The 19,985-nt window shown below is 33.6% G+C and overlaps 1 protein-coding gene across 1 annotated transcript; it reads left to right on the plus strand.

The window, feature by feature from the left end:
* The first annotated feature begins 374 nt into the window (after positions 1-374).
* On the plus strand, positions 375-1,974 carry LOC114712978 (serine/threonine-protein phosphatase 6 regulatory ankyrin repeat subunit C-like). Its single transcript, XM_028897545.1, has 4 exons — positions 375-900; positions 1,042-1,200; positions 1,299-1,390; positions 1,942-1,974. Exons 1-4 carry the CDS (start codon positions 375-377, stop codon positions 1,972-1,974), a joined length of 810 nt encoding a protein of 269 aa, XP_028753378.1.
* The last annotated feature ends 18,011 nt before the right edge of the window (positions 1,975-19,985 follow it).

Consider the following 19,985-nt stretch of genomic DNA (forward strand, 5'->3'; position numbering starts at 1 on the left):
TGGTGTTTTAGTAAAAACATACCATATTTCTTATTATTAACTAACTCACCTAACTTCCTTAATCTAATCAAATTAGTTAAATAGGTCTTATATTAAGGACTTGAGGAGTATTGTTAATATTTTATAATTTGTAGTTTTCAACGTGGAACTCATTTATGTTCAAACTTGTCCATGATGTTTCAACTTTCTCTTTCCTTCATCACATTCAATAGTAAGAATGGGAATAACTTGATGCCCGAGCAAACCCGCATGCCCCAAAAGTCACACACACACATTATACATACATATATGTGTGTGAGTGTGTGTGTGTGACTCATATTTTATGCATCCATTGAATTCAATTGTGTAGGAGATAAATTGCAGCAGGCGACCACATGGAGAATTGGAAGGACACCAAGAACGACCTATTTCGTAATGCCATGGAAAACCAGTGGTCGGAAGTATTTAAAACGCTCGAGGAAGACAGGGGGCTTCGCACGGCCAAGGTTACGGCGACAGGGGACACCGTGCTTCACATGGCAATGTATGCTCTGGACGAGACGGTGGTGGTGGCCGCGATGGTGGACTTAGTTCTGGAAGATGAAGAGAGTAGTGAGAGGAGCTACGTCCTTGAGGCTGCGAATGTGAAAGGTAACACTCCTCTGCATTTAGCAGCCTCAATTGGTAACATTGAAATGTGCAAGAAGATTGGTGGTGTTAATCCCTCCTTAATTGCTACACGCAATGAAGCCGGCGAGACACCCCTCTTCCTGGCAGCTCTCCACGGCCAGAGAAAAGCTTTTCTTTGGCTTCATTATCTGTATATGGAAATTCCTGGGGTCTCTTCAACCAACTATGCTCACTGTATAAGGGACAACAAGGATACCATTCTACATTGTGCAATTGCAGAAGAACATCTGGGTACATCGTGGCTGATGATGCTATTTTTTGTTTGTTTTTTCACCCATTTAGTGGCATAAGAATGTTGTTATGTTCTGCTTTTGCTGTTTTAATTAGTTTACTATGTTGGATCGATGCATTTTCTTTTCTTATTTTGAGCAGACGTGGCCATCGAAATAATTCATCTTTATAAAGATCTCGTGAAACGGAGCATTTTCAATGACGAAGGGTTGTCTCCACTCCATCTACTGGCAGAAAAGCCTTCAGCTTTCAAAAGTGGTGCCCTCCTTGGTCGGCCATTTGGACATCTCGCGTATCATCGTAAGTACTATAAATATTTATAACTTTTTTCCTCCCCTAAATTCTCTACTACATATCAATATAAATAACATGGGATTTCTTTTGGTGGAAATCTGAAGTTTTGGGCGATATGACAAAGAATAAGGCCACGACGAAGGAAGAATTAGAGAAGGAAGATCATAAATCGTGCGTTATGGCTCTCAAGGATGCGGTCCAAAAGTGGATTAAAAATAGTAATTACCTTTTGCATGAACCTTCCCTTCCTATTTTCTTTGATTTTTTTTTCTCTTTTAAAAAATTGACTTGAGGCTTGCTTGAGCCTAGGCAGGCCTCACAGTTTAAAATACACTTACAAAGATATACTTACAAACTAATGACTAACGAGAGCATTATATTGATATTTAATTATAAATTTTCATGATGTTCACTGCAGATTTTTTGTTTGTAAAATGGCCCTTTTAATTTTCTTGTAGTTAGTTTACTGTGCTCACGATACTGTTGATTCTTTTTTTTTTTTTTAATTTCAGTCAAACACATTCTTTATTCTCATCTATATGTATATGTATATGTATATCAACCACATAAAAATTCTCTATGACTGTCGTGTTTATTACAGAAGGAAAAGAATATAAAAAGGTCAAGTTTTTCAAGTCCACAATTTGGGTCCTCCAACACTTTGAACTAGGTACGCAACCTCTCTTAGCTTGCAATAGGTAGAGTCCGTGAATGGTTTATTCTAAGCCCAACTATGCTCTATTCTAGTGTCCTGTTTCCGTTCCAGTTATTTTGGGATAGGATAATCCCATCTTAAACATTTTTGAAGCAAGACCAAAATAGGATAGGACAAAATTGTTTCGAAATGTGACCGGTGTCTCATCCTAGTATATTATATTTGTTAATTTTATAAATTTATGTTACCTATCATTTATTGCTTTGGTTATATATATGTTGTTTATAAGTTTTTCTAGATGGATTATATGTTTTTGTGTACTGCCAAAATTTTAGCCAATTTTTATCTATTTTCTTTCTATAGTTTTTATCATGAAACTTTATACCATATGTATGACAGGGTTTCAAATTAAAAAATCTTTAAAAAATAGACGGGACACGGCATAGAAAGACTGTCTAGCCCTAGGGACCAGAATCACCACGCACACACAATTGAGCACATGTTGGGGTAACATTTATATTGATTAATTCGATATAGTGTGATATATCGTTATCATCACCATCATCTCTCTTTCTCTATATATATACACATACCCACACATCTCTCTATTGCTGTCTACTTCCCAGCTGGACAATCAATTTATGAATTTCTTGGGGTACGACAAAAGAAGCAGAAGCACACATGGTCTTGTCAAATAACGGATGAAATTCTGCATGCCCATTCAGTTATGTCACCAGGGACACCCTCATTTCTGAAGATGTCAACTAACAAAGGTAAAAAAAAAAAAAAAATCATCCTTGTAAGGCATCATCATCATTGTATATTGAGAGGAAAAAAATATCCGTGTCCCAAGTAAAAAAATTAAATACCAAAGATCCCGAGGAATTTAATGGATAATTTTTCCGTATATATATTTAGGTGTAGGTACAGACTGGTTTTAAAGATTTATCTTGAACTTCAATGAATGTAGATTGGATTGGACCACATGATTGCATGCATTATTATTATGTTTTCGACCATAATCAGACCCCTTTAATTTACAAAATGTTACAGAAGATTCAAAGTCCTTATAACATTGTTGTTGTGTTTTTCCCCCCTCAAATTCCATTTGCAATAACTTAACTTCGTAATTCGCATGTATGTGCGGCTCCGAATGATTCCATAGATGGTGAAAGAATTGAGACGCCTCTTATGATCGCTGCAAAGAACGGTGTGGTTGATATAGTGAAAAAAGCTCTGAAAAAAATCCCATCATCCATTAATATTGACGACGTGAATGATGAGGGGAAAAATATAGTCTTATTAGCAGCAGAGAAGAAGCAAACGAAGGTATACGAGTTTTTATGCAAACCGGAAATCCTTGCCCTCTCCGGAAGTCTGTTTCAGCAAGTGGATAATGATGGAAACAGTGCATTGCACTTGGCAGCAAGGTATGGAGGCGGCCGTAATTTGAACCATCATGGGGAAGCATTTCTCATGCAATGGGAGTTTAAGTGGTTTGAGGTACGTAAGCCGCCGGTATGTGTGTGTGTTTATATATACTTCCTCATGTTCTCAAGTATTAACCTTTTCTACTTCGTCCCTTCCTAACCAATTAACCAAATTCCTCTTATGAATTTTATTGAGTGTAATTTTGATATTTTACAAGAATGACTTTTTACAAGAATGACTAATTATAACTACTTTAATATTTATATAAAATTGCTATTAGGTGCCTATAATAAGGATTAGAGGAAGTGTTGTGTCTTCATATATATAGAAATTTTGCACTGTTTAAAACGTTAAGTTGCTACTAATTTTTTATGATACTCTCTCTAGTATTTTAATAGAAGAAACATGTTACTAATTTGAGGATATTAAAAAGATTAACCAAATGGGTTATCTATAATAACTGTGTTTTGGTTTTTCTTAAAATACTTCTTTTAATCATATGTATTAGAATTACCCGATAGAAACTTTCTTAATATATGCGATCAGTAGGAATACCTTAGAGAGAATAAAACTTTAAATTTAACAGGCATAGTAGACAGAGGTATTTTATTTAGTACTACTTCTAGTTTTTAATATAAGAGCTAGTTATGTGGTTGGATTTGGTTTTGAATATAATACCTCAATCTATCTTGTTTTCTGTATTTATCATTTTTTCCAAACTAATTTATACTTATAAATTGATTTATAATTTAGCATTACACAGAGATATTTCAGATAGATCATATATTACAATAAATTAGTTAAGTAGCTTTTTTATATTAAGTATAAAAAGAAGTACCTGAGCTGTATTCAAAATGGGGTGATGCAGTATGTGAGACGTTCAATGCGGCGTGGTGTGTTTTCGAGATACAACAAGAAGTTGGAAAGCCCAGATGACATCTTCAAAGAGACTCACAAGGACCTAATAACCCAAAGGGATGAAGATTGGTTGAGTAAAACCTCAGGGGCATGTTCGGTGGTGTCGACGCTGATTGCGACGGTGGCGTTTGCCACAGCCGCCAGTGTGCCTGGCGGTTTTGATCAAAACCACGGCTTCCCACTCCTCATACACAAGCAAATATACCAATTCTTTGTGGCCATGTCACTGGCGGCCCTTTGCTTCTCTCTCATAGCCACCATCCTCTTACTCTCCCTCGCTACTGCTCGTTTTAATGTTGTTCAGTTCTACATAGACCTGCCTTTCAGGCTCTTCCTTGGTATGTCCACCATGTTCATTTCCATTCTTTGTATGTGGATATCTTTCTGCGCCAGTCATTCCTTCTTGCTTGTTGACAAGGCACGAAAAGTTTATATTCCTATTTATATTATCATATCAATCCCAGCCACCATTTATGCTATCACAAATTTTCCAGTATTCTGGAATCTTCTGACTACTAGCTTTTCCAAGCTTCCGGCCCCTAGCCACAACTCCTTCCCTGCAAGAACCAAGCCCCCTGAGAAAGACCAAAAATCTGCATGTGCAGATGTTTCGAGCAAAACTGTGAAAATTTGTGAAGATTATGAAAAATGACCAAACATTAAATACTTCTATGTATTTTGAAAGCTTGTTTGTGGTTTGTGACATTTAATACTTATTGTTCGTCCTTTGCTTGCAATAAATAAAGTACTGTTTGAAAATCATGCTGTAATTTAATTTGGTTTTGTTTTTGCTGGAGAATTAATTTGAGGGCCTTAGATGTTACGTTTATGAACCCAGGATGGGTGTGGTTTGGGAGATGATGTTATGTTCAATTATTTATATGTTAATTCATGTACTATTGAGCTCTTTCAGTGTTTTAATTGATTGGAGTTACATTACTGATGCATAAATATTTATTAAGAATGATTGCATGAATTAATGAGAAAAAGGAAAAAATGCCATTATCTTCTTGATTAATTAGACATATGGTATAACAGGGTACTTAAATGGCATTCCAAGTGTAACCAATATATATATATATATATATATATATATATTTGGCATAGCAAGGCGTTTTAGTCATTTTAGGCAAATTCTAAAAAGGACTATGAGGGACCAGTGAAGTTTGAAAGCACGAAGAAGGACCACAGAAAAGCGGGGGCAAAAAAAAAAAAAAAAAGAACTGCTGAAACGCAGCGTTCAGATTAGGGCATGTGGAGAAGGAAATTATCATCTTCATTTGCAAGAGGGAACCAGGGGGGCACGGCATCCCACCTTCACTATCCATAGTCATCTTCCTCCTCTCAACTCACCATCGTTTCCATCTCACTCCACTCACCATAAAGGCTGGCAACCTCTACCCCTTCCATCATCATCGACTGTGACTTCATCTCCATCTTCCCACTTGCACAGCCAGCGACCTTCATCATCATCTCACGTTCTCTTCACCATCATCACTGCTTTGGCCTCTGTCTTCTGCTCTCTTGTTTCAGTCTCTCAACCCATCCCTTTCCTCTTCTTCCAGCTCGTGCGTGCCACTGTGATGATGTTTAAGAGGTTGGAGAAGCTCGGTGGAGCACTAAATCAGACCATGAGCAGCTGAACGTGACATTTTCCCTCGTTGCAAAGACTGCCGGAGCATCAATTAGGGAGTTCTGGTTGTATTCTTATCTCCAATTTCAATTTTGCATTTTGGTTTATCTTAGTTAGATATTTCGATTGTGATTCTAGAATTATTATATTACAGTTGTAGTATAGTTTGGGATTTGAATGTTGAGATTAGATAATTGCGTACAGATTTGAATTGTTTAATGTTTGACTTGCTTGTTTGACATTGAATTGAGTTGATTTAATGTTAATTTTTTGAGTTAAGCCGTTGTTCAGTCTTTAACGTGCACAGTTGTTTTAATATATTCCAATGGTGCTTAATGAGGGTTGTTAATTTTGTTGTGAAATCTTTTAGTTAAAGGGCTCATTAACAGGTTAATTAACTTAAGCTTAAGTAACTGATTTAGAAATTAAAACTCCATAAATCTTTTGAAGCAACGAAGGCACGGTTTGAAGCTGCATAGGGGAATTCATCTAAATTTTTAACTCTTTAATCTATTTTCTTTCATTTAGATCTCAGTTTAACCTTTTTACTTCTCTTTATAAAAGAAAATTCAAAAAGAAGTATTTAAAAAAGTTTTCAATTTATTTTGGGGTAAAAGTGCAACTAGTACCTTGAAAAATTTTTAAAGGTAAAACCAACACCCTAAAGAATTTTAATGGTGCAATCCCACCCTTACCCTGACATTTTCTTTTCACTCCGTTGTCTCTCTCAAGAGATCTGGACATTGATTTTTTTTAAAAATTTTTTAAAATGACCTTTAATGCTTAAAACCGGAGATGATGGTGGGGCACTGTTTGTCAAGGCACGATTTGAAGCTGTATAGGGGAATTCATCTAAATTGTTAACTCTTTAATCGATTTTCTTTCATTTAGATTTTAATTTAATCTTTTTACTCCTCTTTATAAAAGAAAATCCAAAAAGAAGTATTTAAAAAAGTTTTCAATTTGTTTTGGGTAAAAGTGCAACTAGCATCTGGAAAAAATTTTAAAGGTAAAACCGACACCCTAAAAATTTTAATGGCGCAATTTTACCTCAATAAAATAAAAGGGGGGTAATCCCACCCTTACCCTAACATTTTGTTTTCACTCCGTTATCTCTCTCAAGAGAACTGGAGATTGATTTTTTTTTTGTTTACTTTTTAAAATGGCACTTAATGCTTAAAACTGGGGATGATGGTGGGGCACTGTTCATCAAGGGCTAAACCTGGGACGAAGCCATTGAGGGAGCACAAGCTATGTCTTCTACCTACATCTATGAAGCAATGAACTTATTGCAAGGCAAATGTAAGCTATTATGATTGAGGGAAAGCGAGCGATTGATTTTGTTATTATCTCTCCTGGAAGGCTTCTCTTCTTTCTGCTGTTTTCCTCTCCTCTCTCCATGATTTCTTTTCTTATTTCTCAGCTATTATGAGTGCTAGCTGCTTCCGTGTTTTGGTGACTTTTATGTATCAGAACCTATCATCTTGAGTTGTATTGAGATCCACAGTATTTCAGTTGCAGAAGCTAATTCCAGTTTTGGTATGCTCAGCATATTGTTAGTATTTCCTTCTATTCTTGAGCTATTCGGCAGGAAGACCACAGCATGAAATTACCCTCAAGAGATTCCTTGTTACAGGGGGGAAAAAAGAGAGTGGACAGTAAAGGAAGCAAATTCCTAAAACACAAGAGAAAAGACTTATTTTCTTTTATACGGGCAGAATACAATAGCTTGTTGATGATTCTTTTTCCTATGTTGCTCGCATTCCCTCAATCACTCCGTCCCTCGTTCAGCCCTTGAAGAAGACGATGAACACTGCCCCACCCACCATCATCTCCAATTTTAAACATTAAGCGCCATTAAAAATGGTCTTCCCCGTCGAAACATAGCTGATAGGTTGGAACACTAGAATGGTCGACGATGGTGAGCCGTCTTTGCTCGTACTCTGAGATCTTTCTGCTGGCTTGTTTAGACTGTCTATCGACTGCACCAGTGCATGTAACAACGTTTCCAATGAGTTGAACCGCTTATCTATACCACCAAAATGCACCCGCGCGCCTCCTCTATGAAATCATTCGTCTTCTTCATATTGGCTTGCAGCTCCTTCAGTCGTGTGTTCTCAGCAATGTGCCTATCAGTGAAACCACCATAATGTCACATCAAAATTGCAAATCACAACTACAGAATGTCACATTAGAATTGCAAATCACAACTATGATCAATATAACCAGCTCCCAAGGTATATATATTAAATGGTATCATAATTACAAGACTTATTTCAATGCAACGAAGAGAGCTACAAGAAACAGAATCACAGAAGAAGGCAGATAGTGGGTCAGAGAGGAAATCAGAAAGGGAGAGAGAAACAATTCAAAGCATTCCATACCCATCTCTACCCAACTTTGTCATTTTTGTCCTCCAATTAGAGGTAGAAATAGGCCAGGTGGCCTGCCAGAGACGTGTGGCCTGGCCTGTTTCAAAATAGAAAAAGCCTCAGGTTGAGCCTTTTTGATGGCCTGTTTAGCCTAAGAGGTCAGGTTTAAACTTTTTGGAAAGCCTATTAAGCCTATCAGGCCTGATCTAGGCTTGTTTTTTTATCTTATTTTTAATTTTTATTTTGTACTTATATCTAGTCTTATTTTAAATTTTAATATATAATTATAACTTTTTTCCAATAATATTAACTATAATTAAAATTCAAAATATTACTTATGACATTAAAATTTAAATAAAAGATAATAATAAAAAATTATTATTATGTAGTATGTATATTTTACATTTTTTATTAGCCTATGTATTCTTTAATATGTATTTTGAAAATTTTAAAATTACAAGCTCTTTTAACAGGCTCAAGCCAAGGGCCTAGGCTGTCTTGTTTTCACCCCCTACCTGCAATATCGTCTAGATCCCTCAACTGTCATGGCTTTTTCCTATTGTGTTGGCTCCTTCTAACTGGATTGGGCTCCGTCTTCTCATTTGGGTCTCCACATTCTAAGTCCAATCCCCTTGAGTCTGCAACAAAATAGTCTTGAGAAATTTACTCATGTAACCTCGTGTTGTGCTAAGGGTTTCTTTGAAGCTACTTGGCTAAGAATAGAAGGCAATAATGAAGGTGTTGTAACTAGTCTTGGAAGCTAAGAGCTATATGGTTGTTGATTGTTAAGGTGTGATGTTTATTATATGAATTACGCTAAGATATGCTTGGAATGGTTGTGCGATTTTGTTGAAGAATTTAATTAAATTAAGATTGTTGGATATTTATAAATTGGTTTGTGGAATGGTGTAGAAGAGGAATTAGGTTACTGTGCATTGTTATTGAGTTGGCTTAGAAAATGTATTTGAAATGTTGACTTAATATTCGAACACTAAATTTTGTTGAAATTAAAATGAAATCCTTGATGCTGGCCTTGAGTGCAATATCTATATACAAAATCTTGTATTTTGTTTTATTGAAATTTGGCGAAGAAGAATTAACGAAGATTTCATTGAAAAAATTGTTATGAAAAATCCTTGAATAAATTTTTGGTTGGAATATTAATATCTTGTTCTTAGACATTAGAGGACTGAGGAGTAAGCACATTGCATAATTGTATAAATATAAGCAAATATTATGATTAAGAAAGTAGTTGGTTAGTGAAATGCACCCGATGGTAATTCTTATAAATGATATGTTTTTCAATATGTTATATATATTTATTTATATTATCAGGCTTCTTGGAACTATAACATTTGTTTATTGATATTTGAATGTCCGGACAAGATAATGAGTTCGACTTATGATTTATATATTTTTTAAAATATCCCTATATGAACTCATATCGTTTGGAAGAATCCTTCTTCGGTGACTAATGGAATTTGAAGGAAAGTTTTGAAAATATTATTTGAAGACTTTCATGGTGGGATCATTTATTATAAAATATTATTTCTTTATGAGATTTCATTATGGGAAAAAGATATCTTTCGTTTAATGGTAAATTGATCCCATGCATGTTTGAAAATGATTTTTTAGAGGACTAAACATAGAACACTAGTCACTAACAGCAATACTGTTAGCCCTAGGCGCACCATGGTCAATATCAAGCTTGCTTGTTATTCATGGCTTTGGCCGCACTTGTTATCTGTGGGCATTGTTTTGACACTTGTATCTGTGGCTTCGGCTTCACTTGTTTCGGGGCTGCGTCTATGCTTGTTTTGGTGCGCCATGCTCTCGAGCTCACTTGGTATTTATGGGCAATGTTCCCATGCTTGTTTCATGGCTTTGGTGGTGCTTGTTGGTTACTTGTTCTCGTGGACTATATATCCACACTTGTTACTCATTCTATTGAAGTCCTCAATTGAAAAGAGTTTTTCACACTATTTCGTGATTTGAATTTATAAATAAGTTTTTTTTTATATTTGGTTAATTTTGTATGTCAAAAGTTCTTTATATATTTTCTTTTATGTTTTAATGGCTTGTTTAGAAATTAAAAGCAATGGTAACTTATTTATTTTACATGATTATACTGAATAATTTATTCTATTACCATTTCCTTTACCTTTTTTTTTAATGGGAACTATCTTGTCTTTAGAGAAAATGGTTGACTCTGCACCTCCAGCTGAATAGCAAAGAGACTTGTTGCTAATCAAGGCTTGTGGATATACTTCAGAACATCTTTTAGTGATGTAAGTCTAAATTTACATTTAAGTATTTAATTTTGTAGTTTAGATGCTCCACATAGTCTATAAGCAGGTCTCTGCTTCCTTTTGATTCATTTTCTTTTACGTGTATTATTGCTATGGAGCAAAGCTCCATTTTGTTACTCGACTATTGGGCTGTTGTAGAATTTTCAAAAAAATTCAACTTACAAGGAAAGTTCTTCCAAAATCTCTACATAAAGCTTAATATTTTGATAGTAAGATATTTATATATGAACTAAAAATAATTGATGAACCCTTAAGATTATTGTAATTATTATTTTAGGAGTTTGTTTGTATGTCTTAAAGGTTTTAAAAATGTGAGTTCTCATATTCTGTGCCCGTCACCCCTTATTTTTCAGGGCGTGACAAGTGCATGTTAATCAGTATAAAGTCATGATCAGAATTTATCTTATTATCAGACTTGGGTTAATAGGCAAATGGGCCATAGGCTTCGAGTGGGCTTAGGGAAAATATTTGGGTATAAAGATGGCCTCTGCGGTTAAGGCAGATGGTATAGAATTAATTGTCCAAGTCTTCCCTCTGTAGTTATCTTCTTTCTGCTTCCCTCAGAATTATTCCCTACCGCCTTTTCTCTTTCTGCTATTGTTTCCTAATCTGTCACTGCTTCATTTCCACCTCATTGTCACGTATCCCAATATATAACCGGTAGAAGCACTTAAATATACATTTCGTAGCAGCTAGTCTTCGAATCTGATTTTGAGCCTTGTGGATATACATGTTTTGCTGTCTCTTTATAAGGTTCATAACATATAATCTTATTAAAATATCCTGTTGCAGTTCCTAATTATTTTTGTATTGATTTATATGTGATCACCACATTACATTGGCTTGAATTCGAGAATTAGTTAATGTAATTCTTGAAATTATTTCATGTGATTTTCAAAATTTCTAAAAGGGCACCTTAGTTTTCACTACAAAAAAAAATCACTTTTAATGACAACTTTTAGCAGCGAAAAAAAAGAGTCACCATTGAAAGTCATCCTTTCAATGGTGACAATAAGGGTCGTCATTAAAAGTGGGGCTTTTTAGCAGTGACATGAAAGTCACCACCAAATGTACGAATTTTTGTGCCGACACCATGTGGTCATCACTAAATCATTCAACCTATTTTGTCACTGTTGAAAGGTGTAAGCTTTGGCAGCGATAAAAAATGTCACCGTTGAAAGTCATACTTTCAATGACAACTATCATCTATCACCGCTAAAGGTACTTTCAATGGTGAAAAATTCTCATCGCGAAAACATAAAAATACTTTCAGCAGTGACATTGAAAGTGCCACTGAAGCATACTTTCAGCGGTGACTATCTTGTATCGCCACAAAAAGCATGTTTCAACAACGACATTTTTATCGCTATAGAAAGTGTTTTTCAAATTTCTTTTATCATTTTTTTATTTTTTTATGAAAAATTATGATATTTATATTATAATTTTTTATTGATATAAATCATTCTACATAACTGAAGGTTTTTCTTGCATATTGTGTTAGAAAGAGTAAAAAAGAGATAATGTAGTGTGTGAGAGAGAAAGGAGGAGGTAGAATGGGTGGGGTGTGTATGAGATAGTTATAATTATACATGTGAGGTGTAATTAAAAATATAAAGTGTGTGGGTAATGGGGTGCAAGCATGCATGAGAGGGGATGTATGTTTGAGAGATAAGGAAAGGGGAAGGTAGTGTGAGAGAGTGTGTGACAGGGATGTAATATAATTAAAATATAATTGAAAGTGAGAGTGTGTGTGTCACGACTATCCCTTATACACCAATAGAATTATTCTATTCAATCTCGAATCATTAAAAGCTAGGTTCCAATCCTTGGGAAGACAATTTTTTTTTTTTAGTTCCCAAATACAAAGTCTGATCCTGTTTAAGGAATGAGATTTTCTGAAAAGTTTTAAACCTTTCAAAATTCACTTTCAAGTAACCTATCTAGTGGTTCGAGTACCCACTTTAACCTTTTTACAAAAATGGTAAAAACCGTTAAAAACCCATGGTTCATATTCAACCATCGAATCCATTCTTTTTCTATCCACCTTTTGGATCCCATATCAAATCAATTATAGCTAGTAGGATCTAACATTCAACATTTTGGCCATAGGCTCGTATAACGAGTTACATATACAGATACACATAATTTTAGACAAAATAATAACTATATCGAAATATTGATCATTTCCTTCAATAGCAATTATCATGGTTTATCTGCCCTTAGTCACCTCCTTATGGAGGAATATTTACATACCAAAATAGATATACAATATATCTTCACTTCAAAATAAGATGCATTTTAAGCAAAATATATATACAAAAGATCACCAACTTCCTGCACCTTCAAACTCCACCGATCACTACTCCCTTGCCCTTAGGAGTACTTGCTCTTACTGTATTGCATGGAAGAAGGGGTGAGATTCTAAAGAATCTCAGTAGTAACAAATTTCCTTCACGTAATCATACAAGATCACAAACAACATGCTACACAGGCCAAAGAGAACAACCCCTTGCATCCAAATATAATCAGTGATGCACATACACCATACACCCATATAGCCAATTGCTATCTATTGTGCCCACATTCCAAAATAAATGGAAACCAGCGCATATTGTCATGACAATTATTATCATGCAAAGGCAACTTACATGTTCTCATGCACAATCAGTATAAAGGCACAACCAAGCGTGTGGCAATCAATACACAATCACATTAAAAGAAAAGGGTTACTACCTTTTGTTTTTTCTTCCACACTCCCTTCCCCTTGTTTCCTTCTTGGCTCCTTTCTTAATGGATTCGAACAAATATCAAATCCTATAAATTATATAGGCAAGGGCAGATTAATATATATATATATATATCAAGATCATTTATTCCTAGTCTTCAAAAATAATTCAGCAACCTTGAATATTCAAGGTCCTTAAAATATAATTGTGATGGCAACAGCATTTATTTCATCCTTCTATAAAATTCCAGCTTCATCAACATCATCCTATCCCCTATTTTAAAGTCCCCTAGTCTAAGATTACATTTCCTCTTGAACCTACTTGACTGAAAATACTTCCCCATTTATACATAATTAAATCATTGCCAATTGATTTAGTTTCAGCTGCCACATCCCAACGTTAACATCACAGCCACTATCACATTCCTCCGTTTCGCAATATATGGATATCTTTTGCCCCTCTAAAATCCTCATTCTACTGTAATAAAATTTAATCATTGTTCACAATAAGGTTGGTCCACTAACTAGAATAATATTCAGTATTTGAGAACACAAAACAATAACAACTCCTTCTTTTTTTTCAATTAAACCTCACGACCTTCACTCCAAAATATCATGTAGCATTATTTAATCTTCATAATCATACCATTTCCTTTTCATTTGCCTTTCACGTATAGAGCCCATGCTATCAGCATAAAACAATAGAGGTATTGGGTCCAAAGACGTCTTCCAACACGTCGTTAAAATAAAACCAACTCCAACACACTTTCATATATATGTGGGTCACAAAATCTCTCTCCAATACCACCAATATTCAACATTATACCCAAAGAAAAAGGGAGTCCGAAGCTAACCCCCTAAATCACCTATCCCCTATTTTGACAATCAGGTACCAGAGGGGAAAAAAAAAACACAAACAGCAGCATACAAGTGCGGGGACACTCTCATACAACTCCCAATTAATGCTTTGATCAAATCTTTCATGCGATTCTTGAATTTCTCTCCCTAGGGCTGGATTTTCATTTGTTTCTTCCACTCCCATATAGTCCCAATCAAAGAAAACAAGGACAGAGGAAGGCTTGCAGGATTCACCTTAATCAGAAAGCACGCTTACATGCAAGGAAAACACCTTTGATTCTTTCTCCGGTAGCTCGTGATGGTTCGTCTTCCTCTCGCCCTTTCAAGCTTTCTCTGTTCCTTCTCCTTTTCATTCAAGTCGGCAGCAGAGGAGAATGAGAAGGAAGAAGGTGTTTTTGGCAGATTAGAAGGGACAAGGGATGTGAAATGACCATCATGCCTTTTGGTCTTTATTTTCTTTCAATTTGATCCTTCTCTATTTTCTAGGATAATCAAATAATTCTAGAAATCAAACCTGGATATTTTATATGAATTTTGTTCTTCTATTAGTTTTTTTAGTCTATAAAATAATTATCCTAAAAATCTCAGCTCAAAAATTATCTTCTAACTATTTTTCCTCAAATTTTCTAAGAAAATAGGTCTTAAATTCCTGAAATTAACTTTATAATTATTCAGACCATATTTTATAGGTCTTAATCTCAACAATTTCTCTAAAAATTTTCTCCTTCATCATGCTTTACTCAAATCCATAAAATGTGGGATATTACAGTGTGTGAGTGTGAGAGAGAGGTATCATAATTGAAATGGATGATACAATTAAGTTTACAAGGGAGAGATGATTGTAGTTAAATCAGTGTGAGTATACTTAGATGATAATATTTGATTAGAGGAAGGGGTGGGAAATAGTATAACTAAAGAAGATGATATAATTAATTAAAATATTTGAGAGATAGTTAATTAAATCATGTATATAGTTAATGATTTATTACCATTAATAATTTTCATTTAAAATTAAAGTGTGGTAAGTTATCAAAATTTACTAAATCATGTCCACATATTATATATAAATAATGTTGCTACACATTGTGCGTCAAATTCATTAGTTGTGCTGGTGATGTTCCACGGGTTAAGATGTAGGTTCTTGTTTCGAATTTCAAAATTCGAAATTTCACATTCGAATATGTTGGCATTAGCATTATGAGGGAGTTTTTTTCTCCCCCGCTTTACGCTGTGTTTGGCTTGACAGAGGGAAGGAGAGGAAGGGATTTTAATGATCTCCTATTTGGATTGATTAGAGGGAGGGGAAAGGAGCAATTTTAATAATACCTTATTTTGTTCTAATAAAAAATTGACTATTTTAACCTCATAAAATTTAAATGAATTTTCTCACTTTTTTATTTTGTTAAGATATAACTATTTATATATAATACAATTCACTAATTTTGATTTACAAGACACAGTTATACACTTATAGGATATCCAGATAAAAAGTCGTGAGTGACAGATTTTAATAAAAAAAAAAGACCTTGAAAGTGAAAAAAAATACCGATGGCCTCTTGGAATTAGAAGAAGAGAGAGGAAAAAAAAGGTTTACAAATGCTCCCTAATTTTGGAGACAATTATCTCAACAACCTCTTGATAGATATTCAAAAGAACTCTCTTATATAGAAATGTTTACGACTAATTAGGGGTTAACAAATTGAAAGGGTATATGAGGAATTAAAATATTATTTCTCATCTCCCCTCCAAAAAACCCTATTTTTGAAGGGGAGGTTAGAAGGGAAGAGTAGGAGAGAAGAGTCCCTCCCCTCTTTAAAAGATATCTTAACCAAATGAGGGGAGAGAAGTTGCTCCCCTCTCCTCCTAAAAAATTGTACCAGCCAAACAAGGGGAGGGGAGCAACTTCCCTCCCCTCCCCTCTTAAAACCCTGTACCAAACATAGTGTATGCTCCACCTTTTGTAAAATAGAAAATAAAAATAGCAGGATTTGAACATGAAACATAGGGATTAGGGACCATTTTAAGATTTCACTATAATTTAGTATAAAACAAATTAAAACATATTTAATGAGTTAAAAAATAAGAACTACAATCCTATCAACCAATTTGATTTTGAATTGATAATTAATTTGTCATTTTTTAGTGTTAAGTATTTTTTTTTAAATCAACGCAGGTCTCATTTAAAATTATTTTTTTCATATATTCTGATAATTTAAATTAATATTCCGTTTTTTTATTGAGTTACTAAAGTTTTAATTTTCCCCTTTAAGAAATTTCCTAATTATTTTTTAAATTAAAATATTATAAAATGTAAATTTAAATATATATTTAGTATATATGTGAGATATCATCCTTCCTCCATAAGATTCACATATCCTCTCCAATCTCCAATTTCCGTTATATAGGGAAAATCATTCTCCCTTCAAAACTTTTGCAGATTCCCTCCGTTTAACCCATTTAACTTCTTATTCCCTCCATTTGCCATCTTACGGCTGGTTTGGGTCTGTGATTGTCAGCCTAGAAATAGCTTATTTTCATCATAAGCCTGTTTGGAGAATAGGATGCTGTTTGGGAGAACTTATGAGCCATCATATCTGGAGAGTAAAAGTTGAATTAAGAGTCCGTTTGGAACAGTCTATAAATAGTTTTTTAATAGTGATTTATGGAATACGAGGTAAGTATGTGAGAAAAATTTTGTTTTGACTTACGTGAAATGAGCTTATGAAGAATTTCCACCGCTCTAGCAAATGGTGCCTAAAACGCCTTTAACATTAACCTGATCTGAGGTAGCTTTTGCAAGTAAAAATCGCGCTTTTCTTGGTGGACTGTTGGAATTGTCAGATTATTTATTTATTTTCCTCACTCCTCCCTCCTTATTCTCTCGTTATTATTCACCGAAGTCACTCCTCCCTCATATTTATTTTATCCATTTAAATTATATTGCACTTTATATTTGTAATAATTTTTTTATCATATCGTTAATGTGTTAAAATATATTTCACTCATGAAATTTTGCTTCTTCATATTAAAATAATTTAAATTTATTATACTATGTAAATTTATTTTTTAATCATTTATCATTATTTAATAGAACTCATACTCATTTAGGTAATTTTACAAACTAAACTTACTAATTTAAATTCATTGTATTATGTAAATTCATTTCTTTATTATTTTTCATTATCTAATAAAACTCATACCCATTTTGGTAATTATATAAACTAAACCTACTTTTATTCAATCATAATCCAAACAACCTTTTACCTAATCTAATTTTTACACACTAATTTTTATAAAATATAATCCAGATACAATTCATATCATCCAATTTAATTTTTACCTAATCTAATTTTTTCAAAAGTCAAATTGATAATAAACTAGAGTATTTTTTTAATCACTAACCTAAACTAACTTTTATTCAACCTTTATGACTCTGTCCTTTGAAGCCTCCAAACCCTAAACTTTAGATGAGCGCCTTCCTTTTGCACTTTTCTTCTCGACTTCTTCGAGCTCTTCCGCCATCGCAATCGCAGTCCATTTTTGTCCCGTACATCGCTTCGTTTTTTTTAAATATTTATTAAAACAATATATATTTAAATTTAAAAATTTAATTTATATATTTAAAAAATATTTTTTTACTTTCCGCGACATTTATAGTCATCACAGAAACTATAAGTGATATCTTTCTGTTCTAGTCATTCCTTCATGCTCGTTGAACAGTCCCGAAGAGTTTATATATGTTCCTAAAGATGCATATGAAAGGTTCTAAATTATAGGTGTATCAACCAGCCTTGTGAAAGATTATATTACGTCCCGCCCTGATATCAGAGTTAATAAGTAGGCCGAATTTAGTCTTAAATATAAGATTTTAACTCTTTTTGTCCCTCTCATTTATCCAAAGTAAACTACTAATTGCATCAAAGGTAGTTTTATGAGAGAATTACAATAAAGTCCCAAAGAACAAAAATAATTACTAAAAAATCTAAATGACAACCTAAATAGCCTGTAATGATAAGTTTTAAAGTAAAGAATAATAACCTCTAAGACTTGTTTTGTAATTATTTTTTTCTTTGGGATCTCATTGTAAATCTCCCTAGTTTTAATCCAAATGATTCAAGAGAGTATTTTAAGTAAATCAACACATATTTTTAATAAATGACTAATTTAACTAATTTTATTAATCTATTCAAGTTATTTAAAAAAGATCTTATATTAAGGATAAGGGGGTTTTTTTTTTTAAAGAAACCTTACATAGTTGAAAGGGATTACTCTTCATGGAAAAGTTATTCTAATTAAATAACATTTGCTTATTAAAGTTATGTTGATTTATGAAACAACATGTAGTTATAACTTTTTAATTGAATAGGTGTATTCTATTGTTCCAAGAAGCAGCAATTTAAGGGAACCAATTTGAGTGCTTATCACTTTGATGAGCATTCTTATTCTTGGATTACTACTCATTATTCAAAATTTTGGTCCAGCTTTGAAAATCATAATTAAATCTAGAAATATATTGTATGAGAGTCTTCTAAAATTCTATTAAAAGCTCATGAAGTCCTTTAAATAAGAAAAATATCATTCTAGTGTGATCCTGTTCAAATTAGTACAACTTAGTCATTTTCTAAACTCCTGTGTTTTTCATATAAAAACTGTACCCCCAATTTCAAAAATGCATAACTCATGTTTTATGCGTCTAATTGACCTTATTTATTACGACTTATTAAAAAGCTCTGGGTGGCTGCCATTTACATAAAAATTATAATGAACATTATACATTGTGTACTATACATTAAGAAATGAAACCATGACCATGCTCTGAAAAAAGCCTAAACTGAATAGTCATGAACATAAATGTTAAATTCATAGTTTCAAGATTAGTCCGTGACTTTCAATTAGTCGTTATCTGTCTTAACATACCAATTAAACATGCTAAGATCACATCATGAATTTACACAGATCATGAAATCATTTATCTATTTTTATTACTCAGGACACCACATTGTCATGGAATTATCATGAATTTACATGGTTGATGGAATTGTTCCGAAATTACGCATGAATTAGATAGCTTCATTTGCTATTAATGGTTCCTAAAAAAATATGATGTTGCAATTTTGGTATTCCGGTCCAAGTTTTTCTCTTGCAGAAGGCATTTTAATTTTTTCAGCAAGTCATACATCACATTAATTGGAGTTCTATAAGTTAGTGTGTACAAAATCTGGATCCAATTCAGAGACCTGATGATGAGGCAGTTTTTAAGGTTAAATATTTCTAGAATAAGTTATTTTTCAATTACCCAAAATTCTGAAGAATGCCGAGTTGAAGTGAATGTGAAATTGATCTTCAACTTCTAAGTTTTTTTCAGCATATAACTGCACTTAATAGAACCTAACTGAGATAGCTCCGGTCGCTGAGTAAGGATTTCTTAAGTAGGATGTTGCATTCTTGGGTATTCAATTAACGTCTTGAGACTGATTTCACACTTGCACTTACAAAAACAAAAGTATAGGTTCTAAATTAATGTCCAATTTTCATCGGCAAATTAAAATAATGTTCAACATTTTCCTATATTTAATACACCATGCGTCTGTATATAAACTAATAAAAGACCATTGACCATTCAGAAAAGAAGGATGGCCCAAAAAAAGTAAGAAGCACCAACATTAAAATAAGCATTTATAATACCTTTAAAATGGAAAATCATCTTCCTATGTTTAATTAGACTAGAAGGTCAAAAACATGATTAGCTTGATTCCAGGAAAAGGGCCAGACAAATTTGTTTTTAAACACCATTTACCAGCTTTTTAGAGTTTGGAAAGTAGCCAAAGATACACATACACCTTCCCAGAAGCGCACAAATGGTCATGCTATTATCAACAAATCCAGCACA

The sequence above is a fragment of the Neltuma alba genome, unplaced genomic scaffold (assembly GCF_004799145.2).
Source record: "Neltuma alba isolate B1F8T4 unplaced genomic scaffold, ASM479914v2 tig00011406_pilon, whole genome shotgun sequence".
Classification (NCBI taxonomy): Eukaryota; Viridiplantae; Streptophyta; class Magnoliopsida; order Fabales; family Fabaceae; genus Neltuma; species Neltuma alba.

What these genes read in the sequence shown, in the direction of transcription:
- LOC114712978 (XM_028897545.1), top strand. Translation starts at nt 375, where the DNA reads ATGGAGAATTGGAAGGACACCAAGAACGACCTATTTCGTAATGCCATG. An exon ending in TGGACATCTCGCGTATCATC is followed by an intron (nt 1,201 to 1,298) that starts GTAAGTACTATA and finishes GGAAATCTGAAG; the next exon opens with TTTTGGGCGATATGACAAAG. An exon ending in TTATGGCTCTCAAGGATGCG is followed by an intron (nt 1,391 to 1,941) that starts GTCCAAAAGTGG and finishes GCTCTATTCTAG; the next exon opens with TGTCCTGTTTCCGTTCCAGT.